The sequence below is a fragment of the Sapajus apella genome, unplaced genomic scaffold (assembly GCF_009761245.1).
Source record: "Sapajus apella isolate SASKATOON/1434 unplaced genomic scaffold, GSC_monkey_1.0 scaffold109, whole genome shotgun sequence".
Lineage (NCBI taxonomy): Eukaryota > Metazoa > Chordata > Mammalia > Primates > Cebidae > Sapajus > Sapajus apella.
Window position 1 is genome coordinate 6,329,263 of NW_022437049.1, and position 20,393 is coordinate 6,349,655.

A 20,393-nucleotide genomic window follows, 5' to 3' on the forward strand; every position below is an offset into this window, starting at 1 on the left:
TGTGCTTTTCACCTTCTTCCATGATTGTGTGGAAGTGTAAGTCCAATAAACCTCTTTCCTTTGTAAATTGCCCAGTCTCGGGGATGTCTTTATCAGAAGCATGAAAATGGACTAATGCATGGTTAGAATTCAGGAGGACGGTTACTTTTGATAGGAGTGGACTAGCGGAGAAGAAGGGACTATGAGCACCTTCTGATAATGTTCTATTTCTTGTTCTGGATGATGGACCACAGGCATTTCACTTTGTAAAATCATTGAGCACTGTATTTAGCATATTCTCAATTTTCCCTACGTATATTATAATTCAATAAGAAAAAAGACAATAGAATATATATTTTTGTGTATATATATATATATTTTAATAACTTGGTCACATTGCCTTCATTGTTATCTATAAGCCCTCTGTTAGTGAAACTGTATCTAACAAAAGGAAATTATTTTAACATATAAACACAGTTAATATTAAAATAATTTTTTTTAATTTTTTTGACTCAGGGTCTTGCTCTGTTGCCCAGCTGCAGTGCAGTGGTAAAATCTCAATCTCTGCTCACTGTAACCTCCACCTCCTGGGCTCAAGGAATCTTCCCACCTCAGTTTCCTCAGTAGATGGGACTGCAGGCACAAGCCAACATGTCCAGCTAGTTGTTGTACTTTTTGTGGAGACAAGGTTTTACCATGTTGCTTAGGCTGGTCTCAAATTCCTGGGCTCAAGCAATCCTTCTGCCTCTGCTTCCCAAAGTATTGGGAGTACAGGTGTGAGAGCCACCCTGCCTGGCCCAAATAAATTCTTAAGCTTTTTGATAAAATAGCCCTTTGCATCTGAGGTGATTAATAAGGCCATAAATAACTATGTTTAAAAATTGTATATCTGTTTCTTGGCAGAGTTATGATTTCATTCAGGAGAGCAGATAAATTTATAATGGCCCCATTTGTAATTATTTACATTTACTGGGGTATCAAGCCTTGTATAAACCAAAGCCATACCATTGTTCAGATGTCTAATCACTGTATAAAGATCTTTGCTATTTCATTTAAGAGCCATTATTTTTATAAGATTGTTATTTTCTTTCTTCCTTGACATTTCTTACTATGCTCTATAAAATGTTAATTAACAGGTAAAACATAAGTTATCTGAAGTTGTTTTATGGCTCTCAAAACTCACAGAGAAAATGTATTTAATTTCATGGGAGGGCAATGTCTGCTTATTTATCTAATATTATACTTTTTGGTTGAAAATATGATATGACACATGCTACTTCTTACCCCCAAACATTCTTCACAGCTAAATTAGCTGAGGCTCATGAGAAACATGCCAGCTAACAGCATAGGCAGGAGATGAACTCAAATCTTTTGATTCCCCAATCTAGTTGCTCTTACCATAAAATGGTGGCAAAGGTTGATTATTTTGCATAATGGCCAAAAAATTATTTTAAATGCTGTTTCTTACTATAATGAAATTAATTATGTAAAACTCAGAACAGAGATTGGAAGATAGATTTATTGGCAAGTGCTTTCAGGAATAACACCAGTGAGGGTGAAGTATACCGAATTGGGGAAAGGGAAGGATTTAACTGGTGATGCTGTTTAATGAAGACCTCAGCTGAACTGAGACTGTCCTTTAGAGTTGTCCTAAATGAGTCAAGAGGGACTGGCTTTTTGTATCCTGACTCAAGTAATCTGTCATATAGGCTACTTCCAAGAAGTGGGGTGTAGCTTTGGGTGAGCAACTTGATTTGGCTGAGAGGATTTTTTGAAAAGAAATCCAGGTCTACATTACATTTCTAGATTTTATTGCACAATTGGATGTAACTATTTGTGCGGCTATTTTCTTTTTTTATTTATTTTACTTTAAGTTCTGGGGCACAGTGCATTGTGTAGAGGTTTGTAACCTAATGTAGATGATCACCCCATCAGCTGCATAAGGTATTTCTCCTGATGCTATCCCTCCCCAGTAACCCCACCCACTGCTATCCGTCCCTTAGCCCCCAACCCCTCAACATTCCCTGGCGTGTGATGTTCCCCTCCCTGTGTCCATGTGTTCTCATTGTTCAACTCCCACTTGTTCTTGTGTCAGTTTGCTGAGAATGATGGTTTCCAAATTCATCCATGCCCTTGCAAAGGACATGAACTCATCCTTTTTTATGGCTGCATAGTATTCCATGGTGTATATGTGCCACATTTTCTTTATGCAGTCTATCATTAATGGGCATTTGGCTTGGTTCCAAGTCTTTGCTACTGTGAACAGTCCTGCAGTAAACATACATGTGCATGTGCCTTTATAATAGAATGATTTATAATCCTCTGGGTATATACTCAGTAATGGGATTGCTGGGTCAAATAGTATTTCTATTGCTAGATCATTTTCTTCTTTTGTAAAATGCTGAAGAGGAGGAGGGGAATAGGAACTAGGAAGGATATAGATTGAAGCAGATGACCTGTAAGATCATTTAATGTATGAGAGGTTGTTGGGCAATATCTCGAATTTTATCTTTTTCTCGCTTCTCTTTTTCTGTAAATGTTTGAGGGGAAAAAAGGAAAATAATTCTTTAAAGGAAAAAGAAGTCTCAAAAAGGTATCCTGAAAATTCTAGTAAAAACACTGAAGCAAAGGAAGTTATATACTTTTGCTTTGTGATAGCTTTGGGGCTACCATGGCTACTGGTTTCTAGGCTTTCTAGAACATTCACTGTGAGAGCCAGCACTCTTCCTCCCATTCCCACCATCTGCATTAGTCACTTGGCTGTAGAACACAAACAGTGAGTGGGAGAAGCTATAGAGAGTAAAATAAAGCTACATGAGGAAAGGCTGATTTTAAAAACTGGAGTTCTACTGACTCTGGGTGCTGTCCTACCAAGAGGCCTATTCCTACACAAGTGGACATTGAGAGGGATTGATCTGTAAGATGATCATCCCTTTGACCCATGTGTATAAGGTGTGTGAAGCCAGCATCCTAAGAAAAGTCCCAGCTCAATAGTCTTCTGAGACTGGGAGTTTATTCCATCACACTTCAGCCCTTGTGGATGCCCACAACCAACCAAGAATGCTTTCCTAGGAGTAAGGGGTACAGACAATCATTCTCGTATGATAAATATCAACAGCACACAAATTTTCAGCTATTCAGAACTGTAGGAACAGTGGTGAGTTCAAAGCACTCCTAAATTTGTATTAGACATGATCTCATTACCTAATACATGATTTTAAATACAATTTGTTCAATTCATTATTAATATCAATTTTTATTCTTTGAGTCCTCAATGACATACTTCATTCCTCCTCTTACTCTGAAATACGGGAAGAACCAGTATTTTTTATGCAAACTCTGTAGGCCCACAATGCATTATGCATTACACAATGTTTTGTGCAATGCCATGGCTCTGCATAAAAATGGAATTTAAAAGAGTTGCTAATGAATGAGAGTTGGAGACCCAGATGTCATTTCTTGGTAGTTTGGTAGTTTGAAAATAAATTTTCAAACACAATTAATTGGTAATTCTTTTGGACTACAAAAATCATCAAGTAAGTAGGGTTATGCAGACACAGTCAAGATGACTTGTAAGCTTAAAAAGGTTCCTGTAGCGAGTACAGAATTGTGTTTTTTGGGAAGATTTTACAAGATAAGAAGTAGCTTGTTTTCAAAGATATAGAAATAATGAAGAAGGGATGTGGCAGAGTTGGTGAAAGTAAAAAAAAATTAGATGATGGAGTGTAAAAATTATACAAACTTAGCTTCTAGAAACAGTTTCTAGAGCAATGTAAAAATACAGATGACCTGCCTTTTATGACTTATACTACCTAATTATTTCTTAATTCCTAATGCCTTAGAGATTTCTTCAACAAAATGGACCATTTCTTAAACCTCATGACATTTCCTATCTCAGTTGACTAAGGCAAATGGATTTATACTATCTTGGGGAAATCTTTCTGGTCTCCTTAGAAAAGAATACTGTGATACCTTGAGTTCATCTTAAAGGAATTCCTTGGAACAAGATTAGAGTCTTCCTTCCCTCAGCCCCATCTTCTGTCTAATACTCATGGAGCCAAAATGTACACTTGGATGTTTTCAACTATTTCATATATCTGGGCTTCACAGACACATCTCTTTTGAGAAGATCTCAGTTGAAAAGGTCCAGATAGAAGGAGAAAAGGTCCACATAGAAGCAGTATAGTAGGAGATTGCAGGGGTCTTAAAGTTTCCTTCTTACAGTTCACTGTGTTTGATCATAACACATATCCCTGCTGTAGCAAGCACTAAGCTAGCCAGTCCACATTGTCTTATCTTGGAAATGTGTATAAACCACATTAAAAATTGGCCAGATAGACTTCAATAAGTTAAAGGCCTTCCCTTATAAATGACAAAACAAGAACTTGAACTCGGATTTTGTTTTATAATCATAATTGCAGTTCTTTTTCTCCCCTGGGGGCAGAACTTATCTTTCTCATATCCAAAATCTTTCAGGGTCATACTTCCCTCACACTCACATTTGAATTAAAAACTATTATTTTATCTTAATGCATGGTACTCTTCTTTTTTAACATAAGACAGGATGTTTTAAAACATATTTTCAGTTAAAAGATATTCAATCCAGTTTGGGATGGATCTGTTGCAGCCTTGCAAATTAATTAAAATGCCCAAAATTTATGAGGTGTCAACTTCTGACTCTATATTCTGTTGCTCTTCTCTGTGGATGATCTCTCTAATCCTCACAACCACATCATAAAATCAGTACTCCGTTTTACAGGTAAGGAAACTGAAAAACAGAGCCTGAATAATTTGCTCTTCAACATATAGCTCTTAGTATGTAACAAGTTACTCCCAAAATATAGCAACATAAAACAATTATTGTTTATTTTCTCAATAGGATCTGAGAATCAGGAATCTAAGAGTAGTTTAGCTAGGTGGTTCAGGCTCAGAGCCTCAAGCTGTTTCATGAGGTTTCTTGGAGTGTCTTGAACTGAGAGGGTCTGGTTTCTTGCCACATGGGCCTATGCACAGGTCTGCCAACATGTCTTCAAGACATCACACGTGGATTCCCCAAGACATGACACCTGGCTTTCTCCAGCATGAGTGAGCTAAGAGACAGAGAGAGAGAGAGAGAGCATGTGCAATCTTTTTAAACCATATCTTAGAAGAGACATACCATCATTTCTGCCACATTCTACTGGTCACCAGACAAGTCCCAGTAATGTGCAAGGGAACTTCACAGGCATGTGAATTCCATGATGTGGGATCAGTGAGAGCCATCTTTGATGCTGGCTCTGAAGCTTATTCACTGGCAGGGAGCAGAACTAGGTAACGAACCCAGGCGGTTTTACTTCAGCACTTAGACTCTTTACCACTATGTTAAGGATCGCTGCAAAGCACTTACTTATGAATCTTATGGCTTTTCCAAAAGCAGCCCTCCATGGAGTTTTTGAATACCTGTGGATGCCATTCTGTGGCACTTGCTTATCAAAGAACACCTGAAAATGTGAAGGAGATATAAATATTTATCAAGGACAATAGATGCTAAATTTCCAAATGTCCCAGATAATATACAGGTCATTGTGGAAAAAAGATAAAAAGAGGCAGAATGAAAAACCATTTCAGTTAAGCTCTTTCATTTCAACATACCATTATCTTTGTCCCCTTTGTCTCCTTAACAAATCGCTCAATTCCATCAAGTACCATGTTGAGAAATATCTAGGGAGAGTTTTATTTCTTAAAATTTGTAGCTTAATAAAAAACCTTTACTTTCCATTTCCTATAGGGATTTAGTGCTAACGTTTTAAAAATTATGGAAGTTTTCTTTTTTATTATGAGCCTTGATTTTAATTGTACTTTAGGTTCTGGAGTACATATACAGATCATGTAGGATTGTTGTATAGGTACATACATGGCAAGGTGGTTTGCTGCTTTCTTCCCACCATCGCCTATATCTGGTATTTCTTCCCATGTTATCCCTCCCCACCCCCTGCTGTCCCTCCCCTAGCCACCCACAACTGACTTCAATGTGTGATGCTACCCTCCCTGTGTCCACGTGTTCTAATTGTTCAACACCCACCTATGAGTGAGAAAATGCGGTGTTTGGTTTTCTGTTCTTATGTCAGTTTGCTATGAATGATGGTTTCCAGATTCATGCATGTCCCTGCAAAGGACATGAACTCATCGTTTTTTTATGGCTACATAGTATTCCATGGTGTATATGTGCCATGTTTTCTTTATCCTGTCTATCATTTATGGACATTTAGGCTGGCTCCAGGTCTTTGCTACTGTAAACAGTGCCACAGTGAACATATGTGTGCATGTGTCTTTATAACAGAACAATTTATGATTCTCTGGGTATATACCCAATAATGGGATTGCTGGGTCAAATGGTATTTTTATTTCTAGGTCCTTGAGGAGTTGCCACACTGTCTTCCACAATGGTTGCACTAATTTGCACTCCCACCAACAGTGTAAAAGTGTTCCTGTTTCTTCACATCCTCTCCAGCATCTCTTGTCTCCTGATTTTTTGATGACCACCATTCTAACTGGTGTGAGATGGTATCTCAATGTGGTTTTGATTTGCAATTCTCTAATGACCAGCGACGATGAGCATTTTTTTCACATATTTGTTGGCCTCATAGATGTCTTCTTTATAGTTTAATTAGATCCCATTTGTCTATTTTGGCTTTTTTTTTTTTTTTTGCCATTGCTTTTGGTATTTTAGTCATGAAGTCTTTGTCTATGCCTATGTCCTGAATGGTTTTTCCTAGGTTTTCTTTTAGGGTTTTTATGGTTTTAGGTCTTATGTTTAGAACTTTAATCCATCTGGAGTTAATTTTAGTGTATGGTGTCAGGAAGGGGTCCAGTTTCTGCTTTCTGCACATTGCTAGCCAGTTTTCCCAACACCATTTGTTAAACAGGGAATCCTTTCCCCATTGCTTGTTATTCTCAGGTTTGTCAAAGATCAGACAATTTTAGATGTGTGGTGTTGCTTCTAAGGCCTCTTTTCTGTTCCATTGGTCTACGTCTCTGTTTTGGTGCCACTACCATGCTGTTTTGATTACTGTGGCCTTGTAGTACAGTTTGAAGTCAGGCAGCTTGATGCCTCCAGCTTTGTTCTTTTTGCTTAGGATTGTTTTGGCTATGTGGGCTCTCTTTTGGTTCCATATGAAGTTTGAAGTGTTTTTTTCCAGTTCTATGAAGAAGGTCATTGGTAGCTTGATGGGGATAGTGTGGAATCTATAAATTACTTTGGGCAGTAGGGCCATTTTCATGATGTTGATTCTTTCCAACCATGAGCATGGAATGTTTTTACATCTGTTTGTGTCCTCTCTTATTTCATTGAGCAGTGGTTTATAGTTCTCTTTGAAGAGGTCCTTTACATCCTTTGTTATTGTATTCCTAGGTATTTTATTCTCTTTGTAGTAATTGTGAATGGGAGTTCACTTTTGATTTGGTTCTCCATTTGTCTGTTATTGGTATACAGAAATGCTTGTAATTTCTGCACATTTATTTTGTATCCTGAGACTGCTGAAGTTGCTTATAAGTTCCAGGAGATTTGGGGCTGAGGCGATGGGGTCTTCTAAATATAGAATCATGTCATCTGCAAATAGAGACAATTTGCCTTCCTCTTTTCCTAATTGAATATCCTTTATTTCTTTTTCTTGCCTGATTGCTCTGGCTAGAACTTCCAGTACTATATTGAATAAGAGTGGTGCCAGAGGGCGTCCTCGTTTAGTGGCAGATTTCAAAGAGAATGCTTCCAGGTTTTGTCCATTCAATATGATATTGGCTGTGGGTTTGTCGTAAATAGCTTTTATTATTTTGTAACAGGTTCCATTGATACCTAGTTTATTGAGGGTTTTTAGCATAAAGGGCTGTTGAATTTTGTCGAAGGCCTTCACTGCATCCATTGAGATAATCGTGGTTTTTGTCTTTGGTTCTGTTTATGTGATGGATTATGTTTATACCCTTGCATATGTTGAACCAGCCTTGTATCCCCGGGATAAAACCTACTTGTTCATGATGAATAAATTTTTGATTTGCTCTTGCATTCTGTTTGCCAGTATTTTATTGAAGATTTTTGTGTTGATGTTCATCATGGATATTTGCCTGAAGTTTTCTTTTTTAGTTGTGTCTCAGCCTGGGTGTGGTATTAGGATGATGTTGGTCTCATAAAATGAGTCAGGGAGGATTCCTTCTTTTTGTATTGTTTGGAATAGTTTCAGAAGGAATGGTACCAGCTCCTCTTTGTACATCTGGTAGAATTCGGCTTTAAACCCATCTGGACCTAGGCTTTTTTTATTTGGTAGGCTATTAATTGCTGCCTCAACTTCAGCCTTTGTTTTGGTCTATTCATGGTTTCAACTTCTTCCCAGTTTAGACTTGGGAGGGTGCAATTGTCCAGGAATTTATCCATTTCTTCCATGTTTACTGGTTTATGTGCATAGAGTTGTTTGTAGTAATCTCTAATGGTAGTTTGTCCCAAGATGGCTGAATAAGAGGCAGCTCTGGAAAGCAGCTCCCAGTGAGAGAGACTCAGAAGCTGACTGGTCTCCACAATTCCAAACAAGGTACCAGGTGCATTTTGTGGGTCTGGTTGGACAGTGGGTATAAACCAAATAGGGCAAGTTGAGGCAAGGCAGGGCACTACCCCACCCAGGAGGAGTGTCAACTGACTGGAGGACTGGGGGATCTCCCTCTCTGGGATATTGGTTCAGATACAGCGCTTCACCCAAGCCCTCTACAACCCACATACCAGGAGATCTTCGCCGGGCTAAGAAGCCTTAGCCAGCTGCCTGAACAGGACAGAACAGCAACTTCGGCCGACACTGAGGCTGTCAGCATAGATCTAGGAGGAAGCACTGGCTGTCATGAAAGCCAGAAACCTGGCTGGACAGAGCTACCTGCCCTCCAGAAAGAAGGGGAACTGGAAGCAGGTAAACAGCCCATACAGCAGGACGGGTCCCCTGCACAAAGCCAGCAGGCTAAAAAACTCCTCTCACTCCAGAGTCTCACACCTAGAATATCAGTTAGAAAGCAACCAGGAATGATCCAGCTTGGCAGGGGAAGGGCTGCAGCCATTGCAGAAGCCAGCCTAATTTTCCTGAGTAAATAAAAGACACAGCAGGTCCACTGAATCCATGGCAGCCCAGCAGTGCCTCTGCAGGCAGACAAAGGAAAGGCCGCCTCCCCAAGCAGCTACCTGAGATCAAAACTATATAAATTCAAAAAGATGGGAAGAAACCAGTGCAAGAAGAATGAAACCATCAAAACCAGAATGCCTCTCCCCCACTACGATATCACAACTCCTCACCAGCAAGGGAACAAAGCTGGACGGAGAACGAATTTGCTGAATTGACAGAAGCAGGCTTCAGAGGGTGGGTAATAACAAAATTCTCTGAGTTAAAGGAACATGTTCTATCTCAATGCAAAGAAACTAAAAACCTTGCAAAAAGCTTAGACAAAATGCTAACTAGAATAACCAGCATAGAGAAGAACATAAACGACTTGATGGAACTGAAAACCACAGCACAAGAACTTCGTGACACATACACAAGTTTCGGTAGCTGAACAGATCAAGCAGAAGAAAGGACATCAGAGATTGAAGATCAACTCAATGAAATAAAACGAGAAGGCAAGAAAAGAGAACAAACAGCGAAAAGAAATGAACAAAGCCTTCAAGAAATATGGGATTATGTGAAAAGGCCTGTGCTTGATTCCGTGTACCAGAAGATGACAGGAAGAATGAATCCAAGGTGCAAAACACTCTTCAGGATATTATCCAGGAGAACTTCACCAACCTAACAAGGCAGGCCAACATTCAAATACCGGAAATACAGAGAACATCACAATGATACTCCTCTAGAAGACCAACCCCAAGGCACATAATCGTCAGATCCACCAGGGTTGAAATGAAGGAAAAAAATGCTAAGGGCAGCAGAGAGAAAGGTCGGGTCAACAACAATGGGAAGCACACCAGACTCACAGCAGATCTCTCAGCAGAAACTCTGCAAGCCAGAATAGAGTGGAGGCCAATATTCAACATCCTTAAAGAAAAGAACTTTCAACCCAGAATTTCATATCCAGCCAAACTAAGCTTCATAGGTAATGGAGAAATAAAATCCTTTACAGACAAACAATTGCTGAGAGATTTTGTCACTACCAGACCTGCCCTACAAGAGTTCCTGAAGGAAGCACTAAACACAGAAAGGAAAAACCAGTACCAGCCACTGCAAAAAAGAACCAAATGGTAAATACCAATGATGCAATGTAGAAATTACACCAACCAAAGGGCAAAACAACCAACCAGTAATAAAATGGCAGGATCAAATTCACACAAAATAATATTAACATTAAATGTAAATGGACTGAATGCCCCAATCAAAAGACACAGACTAGCAAATTGGATAAAAAGCCAAGAATTATCAGTGTACAGTATTCAGGAGACCCATGTCATGGCCAAAGACACACAGACTCAAAATAAAATAAAGGGATGGAAGAAGACTTTCCAAGCAAATGGAGAGAAAAAAAAATCAGGGGTTGCAATCCTAGGCTCTGATAAAATGGACTTTAAACCAACAAAGATCAAAAGAGACAAAGAAGGGCATTACATAAAGTAAAAGGATCAATGCAACAACAAGAGCTAACTATTCTAAATATATGTTCACCCAATACAGGAGCACCCAGATACGTAAAGCAAGTCCTTAACAACCTACAAAGAGACTTAGACTCCTGCAGAATAATAGTGGGAGACTTTAACACTCCACTGTCAATATGAGACAGATCAATGAGACAGAAAATCAACAAGGAAATCCAGAACTTGAGTGCAGATCTGGACCAAGTAAACTTAACAGACATTTACAGAACTCTCAACCCCAAATCTACAGAATATACATTCTTCTCAGCACCACATCACACTTACTCTAAAATCAACCACATAATTGGAAGTAAATCACTCCTCAGCAAATGCAAAAGAACAGAAATCATAACAAACAGTCTCTCAGACCACAGTGCAATCAAAGTAGAGCTCAGGATTAAGAAACTAACTCAAAACCACACAGCTTCACGGGAAATGAACAACTGGCTCCTGAATGTTGACTGAATAAACAATTAAATGATGGCAGAAATAAAGATGTTCTTCAAATGAGAATGAAGATGCAACATATCAGAATCTCTGAGACACATTTAAAGCAGCGTCTAGAGGGAAATTCATAGCAATAAATGCCCACATGAGGAACAAGGAAAGGTCTAAAATCGACACCCTATCATCAAAATTGAAAGAGTTAGAGGAACAAGATCAAAAATCTCAAAAACTAGCAGAAGAAAAGAAATAGCTAAGACCAGAGCCGAACTGAAGGAGATAGAGACACAAAAAAACCGTTCAAAAAATCAACAAATCCTGGAGCTGGTTTTTTAAAAAGATCAACAAAATAGATAGACCTCTAGCCAGACTAATAAAAAAGAAAAGAGAGAAGAATCAAATAGATGCAATAAAAAATGATAAAGGGACATCACCCCCAATCCCACAGAAATATGGAAGTTTTCAAATACCAATGTGCTTTGTTCATGAAGCTAAGTAATTTGGTGAGGGAATTTCTACTTGAAAACTCTTTGTGCATCAGTGTCAGAGATAAATTCAATTGTCAGAAAGCTGTGTCAGAACAGATTTCTTGTCATTTTTGCCGCAGAGCAGAGATTTATTGAAAATGCTTGATAATATCACTTACTGAGCTATTTTACATAAACATAGCAGTGGAGTGAATGCTTTGAGTTGAAGCATTTGTGTGTGTGTGTGTGTGTGTGTGTGTGTGTGTGTGTGTGTATGTGTGTGTGTATTTCTGACTTTCAAAACTGACATCGAGGGGAAAAATACCAAAATATAGCTTAATATCTGGTATTTTATTCAACTTACTTTAAGAATGATTATTTTTTATTGTAAGTAAATGTAGACTTCTGTGCCTTTTCAGAAATGAATCATAGAATGACATACTCCAAGATCAAAGCTTTGGGATGCTGACTATTCTATTTCATGTCAGGAAATAATCAGCATTTTTGAGATGTAGAAACATATGACAGATTTATTATTTTTGAAAGAACTTTTATTTGTAAACCCTTTGTTATCAGGCCAGTAGCAAACATGTAAAACTATTAGAAAGTAAAATTTCTTTCTTCAGTAATGAAAGACTTGGAACTGCAGTATAAATTTAGTCTCTTGAGTGTTTTCAGTGCTCTAACTATAAGACTAGATGGCTTGCAAAATTGTTTTATGTTTCCCTGTCCAAATTTGTTTGGCTCCTAATCAGAACATACTTATGAAACTCCTTTTCTAAACATATTATATTAAACATTTGTTAATAATTATTTTGCTTGTAGTATAATCATTTTGATAAGAAAATATAGTATGCACAATTTGTAGAATTAGTATCTTCTATATTTAAGGGAGACTACCACTGTCACATTTATTTATGAGTGAAAATTATGAATACAGGGAATGCTTTGCAACCTAGCAATCCACCTTAATGACTGCAGTGATCTATTTGATCAGTAAGACAGTTGAAATAATTCAGCTGACTGTCTCAGAGTCTGAAAATTTGAGTTGTTTAAAAATAGATCTTATATGGCTTGTATTTACAAATATGTTCAAGTACATTATTATTGTAGTTATAGTAACTATATACCACAGTAGACTAAATCATCCATCAAGCCACTCTAAAAGTCTCCAGTGTGTTAAAATGACACATTTCTAAATAATACTCCTAGAAAATCCTTCGTATTTACTCACTTGAAAAATATGAAGTATCTCTAGCACTGTACTAGGAAAGACACAGAGACAACAAAATTATAACTTCTTTCTTTAAAGAATTTGTAAGATTTTGGCTGATATCTGGTTTGAATCTTTGATTCTTATAAAAAGTTTCCTTGTCATTTTTTAAATTTCCCTTTTTCTGGAGCCTCTTTATGTGTTTGTATATACATAATGTGCTTTTTATAAAGTATTTTTATTGAGGCATTGTGCTTTGTACCACTTATTCTCAAATGTTCATTCACTTTTCTCTAAATTTAGAAAAACAATGTACCTCCTCATACATTTAAAATTTGATGCAAAAATATTTTGTTACATATAACATACCTGTGAAAGATGGAATTTTTCTGGAATTTTAAACTAATCTAAAAGCATAAAAATACCATAGTGGTTTGATACAAACATCACCCCTTTACAAAATATGTAAGGGGGTGGCTTGTTAACAAATAAAAGTTAACATCACTTATTTTTATCCTTGAACTAGAATCTACAATTTTCCCCTATAGATTAACATACAGACATGATCTATTTTTATGTTTGTGGGTCTTTTATTGATTATCTATGTTTTTGCAGCATAAAATTTATATAAACCAAAATTTTATGTTTTTAATTCGGTGACTATGAGTCTTTAATTGTTAATTTTCTTTCCTGTGGATTTTGTTAACATTACAATTAGTGTTTCTGACAATTGCATATAAAGTAAAATTTTATTGGCCTGTTATCACTTAATGATATGAATGGGGCTTTTTGTGTATTAATTGCATATTATCCATGTCTGAATGTTGCTTATTGCATTAATTCTGTTCCAGTGTGCTTCTTATTGATACACTGTGAAACCTTTGCATATGTTTGCATATATATATATATATATATATATATATATATAGTATATATGTATATAGTGTTTATATATATGAATGAGTACTGTAATGAGATCTTCATAGCAATCACTCAATAATTTGAACTTCTTCCAAATTACATGCCAAAAATCACACTATAATCTATCTTCCTAAGTTATTTTTAATAACCTTTCAACTTGCAACTACCTGAGGTCCTAAAAATAACTTTAAAATGTTGGTATTCCTGAAAAACATTCAGTTATACTTAATATGTCACTCACCTGCTCTGATTTGGGTATTTGAAGATATTTTCTATTTAAAGATAAATCCTAAGTATGACTATTGAGAAAACACTTTGCTTCTCTCTCTCTCTCTCTGTGTCTCTGAACTGTCTCTCAAGAGCAATACATTGTTTTATAGAATTAATGGAAAATTCCCAACACTTTTTCGGCCCACTCTACACAATATACTTGATTGTGAACAACCTAACCTTTATAATGCCATAGTTCATCCTTAGAAGAAAGAATAAGGCCAAGACAAACAACAAACAAAATGATCAAAATAAAATGTTAAGGTGGATTTATGGTAACTTGATTAACTGTTTCTTTGTTTGGAGACTTAGAATGTTTTAAACTGCAGAATAATATCTCATAGTAAGATGCTTGAGGAGTGAGCTGTGTTTTCTAAAGTAAAAAGTGGGATTGGTGGAGAGAGGTAAGCATGGGAATCTATGTGATACCATGAAGGTTATGTATGGATTTGAGGATCTGAAAATTCCACCATTTTTTTTGCATGTTGCATGCATACATAAGATTCAAATAACTCATTAACCTTTTTCTTTTGCAGCTGTTGTGAGTGCCATCCCTGTGCCGACCCTAGAAAGTGCCCAGTACCCAGGAATCCTCCCGTCTCCCACCTGTGGATATCCCCACCCGCAGTTCACTCTCCGGCCTGTGCCATTCCCAACACTGTCAGTGGACCGAGGTTTTGGAGCAGGAAGAAGTCAGTGTAATGCATTTTCCTTTTTATTTTTTAAATAAGAATGAATGAGTAATAGCAAAGGCGTCTTGTAAAATGAGTAGCATTCTGATCTTCTTAGCTCTGGGAAGATTGATTTCCCTATGACTGTGGTACTAGAATTTTCCTTTCTAACACAAGTGCTTTGGATCCTAGCTCATGTGCATTTATACTGGTTCCCTGGGCCCCTTTCCACAGCACACTCCACTAACAATATGGGGGGAAGTGGTGGGAACACAAGGATCAAGTGGTTCCATCAAACATTGATGTGATGGGTGCTTGAAATTAATATGTCCTATTAAATAGGAAACTAATAATCAAGTAATATCTCCCATCATATTTGGTATGTGTTGGTTATGTCTCACTGCTGATGAAACAATACTTAGATGAATGCTTTAGATTTCTTTAATCAGTTAAGTAATATTTTTTTTGGCTTTAAAAATTAATTCTCAGAAAAAAAAAAAAAGGATTTCCAGAGTAGTATTTCATTTATTTGAAGGAAGGTAGAAATGGAAAGAGACTCCCAAGCTATTATATACACCCTGGTGATTTCTGCTGTGCCATTTGACTTTTTTTTTTTTTGAGCACAGCATTTTAAAATCTATTTTATGGCTTTCATCTCTTAGTTAAGAACAGGTGACTCAGCATCTCATGTGAGATAGGATGTTTTGTAATAGATATGATAGTAACAACAATAAAATATATTTTGAGGTAAGGTATATTTTTCCAACCAAACAGGGACAGCTCTAAGAAATCATAAATCGTCTAGATATAGCAAGGTTAGAATTAAAAGCCATCAAAGATCTGCCAAGGGAGAATTGGATTTATTTTCTCCTTTCTCACTGCACATAATATCTACAGAATAGAGTTGTGTGCAAAAACTCAAGGAAAAATAGGTGCCCAAACCACACTGAAGGGAATTAAATGGGAAAGATATGGAAAGTCTAACAACCAAAAAATTTTCAAATCCCGAGACAACTGGAAATGCAATTCCAATCAAAGAATTTAGAGCCCATAAGTGCCTTCTTCACTTCTAAAATGAAGCTCTCTGCAACAAAAAAGACAAGTTTTTACTTTTAATTTAGTATTCCCCTCATTGGTTTGCTGCCTACTACATTCTTTTGATTTATTGTATATGCTCTGACTTTAAACGGAAACATTAAAAGAATGTGTAGACTTTCAAAGGCAGAGGTGGGCAGATCACTTGAGGTCAGGATTTGGAGACCAGCCTTGCCAATATGGTGAAACTCTGTCTCTACTAAATTAGTTTGGTGTGGTGGCACATGCCTATCGTCCCAGCTACTAGGGAGGGTAAGGCATGAGAATCTCTTGAGTCTAGGAGGCAGAGGTCGCAGTGAGCTGAGAATGTGCTACTGCGCTGTAGCCTGGGTGACAGAGCTAGACTCCATTTCAAATTTAAAAAAAAAAAAAAAATGTGTATTACTAGGTCTCTCCATCATGACTGGTACATGCCAAAAATCAGGACTTTTAAAATTAGCAATTCAGTATTTTTATTCATGTTGTGCCACTCATTTCTTTTCCTTTTTTAAAGGCATAGTTTTCTTTTGAAAATGTATTCATTGAGGTCCAACATCTATTTACTCTTTCCTTTTTTCTCTTAAATTGGTGCAGCATGTGAGACTGTCTCTTATTGGATCATGGGAAAATGACTCCAAAAGTTAAAGCTTAATGAAAATGACTAAAGGAAATCAGCTAGTATAAAATTTGTTTATATCTGTGGTTAGAAGTCTCATGTGTGACTTCTGATTTTGACGGTTAGTAGGCTGTGTGTATGTGAGATAGGAGGCATGGGGAAATCTCTGTACCTTCTGCTCAATTGTCCTGTGAACCTCAAATTCCTCTAAAAATAAAATTTCTTAGAAATTAATTGATTGGGCTGGGCTTGGTGGCTCACGCCTGTAATCCCAGCACTTTGGGAGACCAAGGCAGGTGGATCACTAGGTCAAGAGATTGAGACCATTCTGGCCAACAGGATGAAACTCCATCTCTACTAAAAATACAAAAAAAAATTAACTGGATATGATGGCACATGCCTGTAGTTCCAGTTACTCGGGAGGCTGAGGCAGGAGGATCACTTGAACCCAGGAGGCAGAGGTTGCAGTGAGTGAAGACCAGGCCATCGTACTCCAGCCGGGGGAAAAGAGACTTTGTCTCTCTCAAGAAAAAAAACAAATAAAAAGAAGAAAGAAAGAGAGAGAGAGATTGAGTAATATATTTAGTCCCTAGGTTTCTTTTAATTTTAAAAGGATTATTAAATAAAAGTAATTATATGACAAAATGCTTAATAATTTTTTTAATTCTTCTAAAATCAAAAGACAATGGATGTTCTACTTCTGGCCAAAATTTTACAGATTTTTAAAATATATTTTCAGTCATTCATCAAGAATCTTTTGAACAAAGCTATGTGCAATGCAAAGGGACTAAGATCTAATACGTGTTCCAAGTAATTGCTTAAAAGAAAAATAAATAAATAACACTCACCCTCCCTTCTAGGAAACTAACTATTCTCTAAATCACTGTCAGAAATAGTTAATGTCTTGCTTCCCGCCATTCCGTATTAGTTTCTAAATGCCTTAGAGAACACTAAACATTCCTGTTCTCTCTCAAGCAGAGAACATTTCATGACTCTGGGTGGAGATATCTTATTAGTAGCTTGGGAAACAGAGAAAGGTACACGTAAAAAAAAGAAAAAGTTGACTTTGCCAAGGTGGAAACTCTTTTTCCTCCAAAGTTATCTGAAAGACCTTTGAGTTTTATAAGAAATGAATCACTAAAGTCCTATCCCAAAGATCTGCTGCCTTCTGAAGGCACAAATAAAGCTGAATTTCTCTCCCACCATAAGGAAAGAAAAGATGTGCATTACATGTATTCATTTGCATTACATGTATTCGCTGACCTATTAGTAAATATTTGCATAGTTGCGATGAACAAATATTTCCTCTTCTTTCTTTTCTTGAGATGAAGTCTCACTCAGCCATCCAGGCTGGAGTGCAGTGACACATTCTTGGCTCACTGTAACCTCCACCTCTGAGGTTCAAGAAATTCTCCAGTCTCAGCCTCCCGAGGAGCTGGGATTATATGCATGCACCACCACATCTGGCTAATTTTTTTGTCTGTTTAGTAGAGATGGGATTTCACCACATTGACCAGGCTGGTCCCAAACTCCTGAACTCAGGTGATCTGCCTGTCTCGGCCTCCCAGCATGTTGGGATTACAGGAGTGAGGCATCCCATCCAGCCTCCTCTTCTTAATAAGTAACTGCAGTACCACTGTTAGCCTCAATAAGCAAATGAGCTATCCCTAGGCAACAGTTGAGCTGCATTATATTTGAAAACTTCAACCAGTAGGTAGACTTGGGGCCTCATTTCTACAATTAAGTATAAAATTTGTGCCCCCACTTTCTCATCTTTGAAACAAGTAGGGGTTGGGAGAGAATTTTAAGAGATTTCTACTCTTCCTTATAGTTCTGACATTGTCTTAACTAATGGGAAGGCTGGTCAACTTTATCCATGCTATCTTTCTGCCCCTGTTGTCCCTCAAACTAGAAATCAACTAATAAGTGAAACTTGACCTAGATAAAATCAGGAGTGCAATGGAATTCATGGATTATTCTCTAGGGTCTTTTAAAATATCCAGGCTGTAAGAAACTGGGGCTATGCAAAAATACTGCATCATTTCGTTCTTCTGAGATTAATGAATGAATTGGGTTCCTTGAGGTGTTCATGTCTCAAAGTCTTTACTTAGAGTTATTGGCTTGCTATATTTCTATCACGTATTGTAGTTTTTAGATAGAAGAAAAATCTCATTTCCATTTCCGCAATATTTTTGCCAGTTATTCTGTAGCAATTATTTATGTGTATTGACATCAATTGTTATAAAGTGCCTTGAGATTTGACTCTGCTGTGTAATTGTACGCTATCTGCACAATGAACTCAGACTGTTTCATCATGTGAAAACAAGTGCCTTGCTAGCATGTATTTGATTTTCACTCTACACTCTGAGTTGCAGAGCAGAGGCATGTCATGGGCAAAAGCAAGTTTCTTCTCTTTCAGAGCTCTTGGCACAGCTAAATGCCATGTCACTAAGCCAGCTTGTTTCACATTGGTGTCCTGAAGCCAGTGCCTGAACTGGACAAATGTGCTAACCTGAAATGAGAATATTTCACTAGTGGAGCAGTTGCTACTGTGTTTGTTAATGGGTTTTTGCTGCTTTAAATGTTAGCCGGTTCCAAAAAGCATTTATTTTACTCTACTTAAAATATAAGAAATATGAATTATATATGGAAATCCTATACCTGTTCAGTATATTCATTTTGAAGACAACAGAATCTGTCCCTTAGGGATTAGTGATATATTCCATCTTGAGGAAGGGCCCTCTCACTCCTGCCTAGTACATTAGGCATTTTTCTTTTCTCCCTGTGTGGTACTAAGAATGGATTTTGCTAAAGAGGAGGCCCATCCGTGTAGAGCCATTTTCAATTCCCTCAAAGTCAAGAGCCACATCATGATGTTTGCAGCCAGGATCATGGATGCCAGCTGAAAACTGGGGGCAGAGGACTGGGCATGCAGACAGCTGTTGTTTTTAGAGTTTCTGATGAGGAGCAATAGCATTAAAGAGTAGGATTGGGATAAAGAATACTCAATGACATAATCAAAATTCGTGTAAAATAGGAAATTTTTCAAAATAAGACACCGAATTTCAAAAGACTAAAAAATGCATGTACATTCTATTAACTTATGTTCACAATAATATTTTAATGTATATTTCATTCATTTCAAAAATTCAAAAGTAGAAAAGTAAAAATTGAAAAGACAGAAGGAAGTAAAACAAACATATTATTGTCACTGGTTAAAGCACTGTTAAAAATATAATGTGGGTTAATTACAATCTGTCTTCAATAGTGAGAATTATTTAAGGCAGATTTTTAAGGAAAATTGTGAAATTTACTTCCCTCTATGGATATTTTTACTTTGCCATTTATAGACCGTTTAATAAAAGCTGGCCCATTGCAGATGAAAGGGGAACATAGAGAAACATCCACAGGAACCTCATTTGTGAGACACGTAATTCACAAAGGAAAAGAGAGACCAGTATAGTGGAAGCTGAAGCATTTTCACTTCCCCAGAATTTCTCCTGTGAGATTACAAACCCTTTGTGATGAATAATTTTCTCCAACCCAAGGATTATCTTGAGAACCCTCTCTGAAAGAGCCTCCTTTTCCCTCCTAAGCAATGCCTATAATCTAATGTTTCATAAGGGTCCTCTGAGACCTGTGGCTGGAAGGAATTGCTAGCAAAAAGGCCCACATTAAAGGAAACTTTCTCACAGGAACAGAGTGGGGATGGAACTTGATGGCATCTCTCACAAGCCAGTGACACAAAGATGCCCAAAGTTGGTTATTGGCTAAATAATCAAGCCTTTGATCAAACATTTGACCATTGGTCATATTCTTCTTTATATTAAATGAGTCCAAAGTCAAACCTGAGTAATTTTCATTGTCTCTAGAATCACACTCTCAAAAATCTCATTACACAATACTGCTTGAATACAAGCACATATGTTCCTCTCCCCTTTATAGTCTAAGGTACTTCTCTTCAAACTCCTTGCGATTCTCTCGTTTGCTGCCTTGTTTACATTTTTTTTATTTGAAGATATCTTTTATCAAGTTTCTGCCTGTATTTTGGCTCTGATTGCTATATGGCTACATCCTGTGCTCAGCCAACCTTATATCTTTCCACCTTCATCTC

General features: G+C 37.2%; 1 protein-coding gene across 4 annotated transcripts in view; it reads left to right on the top strand.

Moving 5' to 3' along the window:
- DCC (DCC netrin 1 receptor) overlaps nt 1-20,393 on the top strand; it is a 1,203,097-nt gene that overhangs the window by 1,142,742 nt on the left and 39,962 nt on the right. For 2 of the 4 annotated variants that reach the window (XM_032259518.1, XM_032259521.1), the window contains exon 26: nt 14,455-14,616. In XM_032259518.1, coding sequence (XP_032115409.1) covers nt 14,455-14,616 — 162 coding nt within the window. The remainder of the gene's footprint in view (nt 1-14,454; nt 14,617-20,393) is intronic. The other 2 variants (XM_032259520.1, XM_032259522.1) reach the window with 1 other exon arrangement.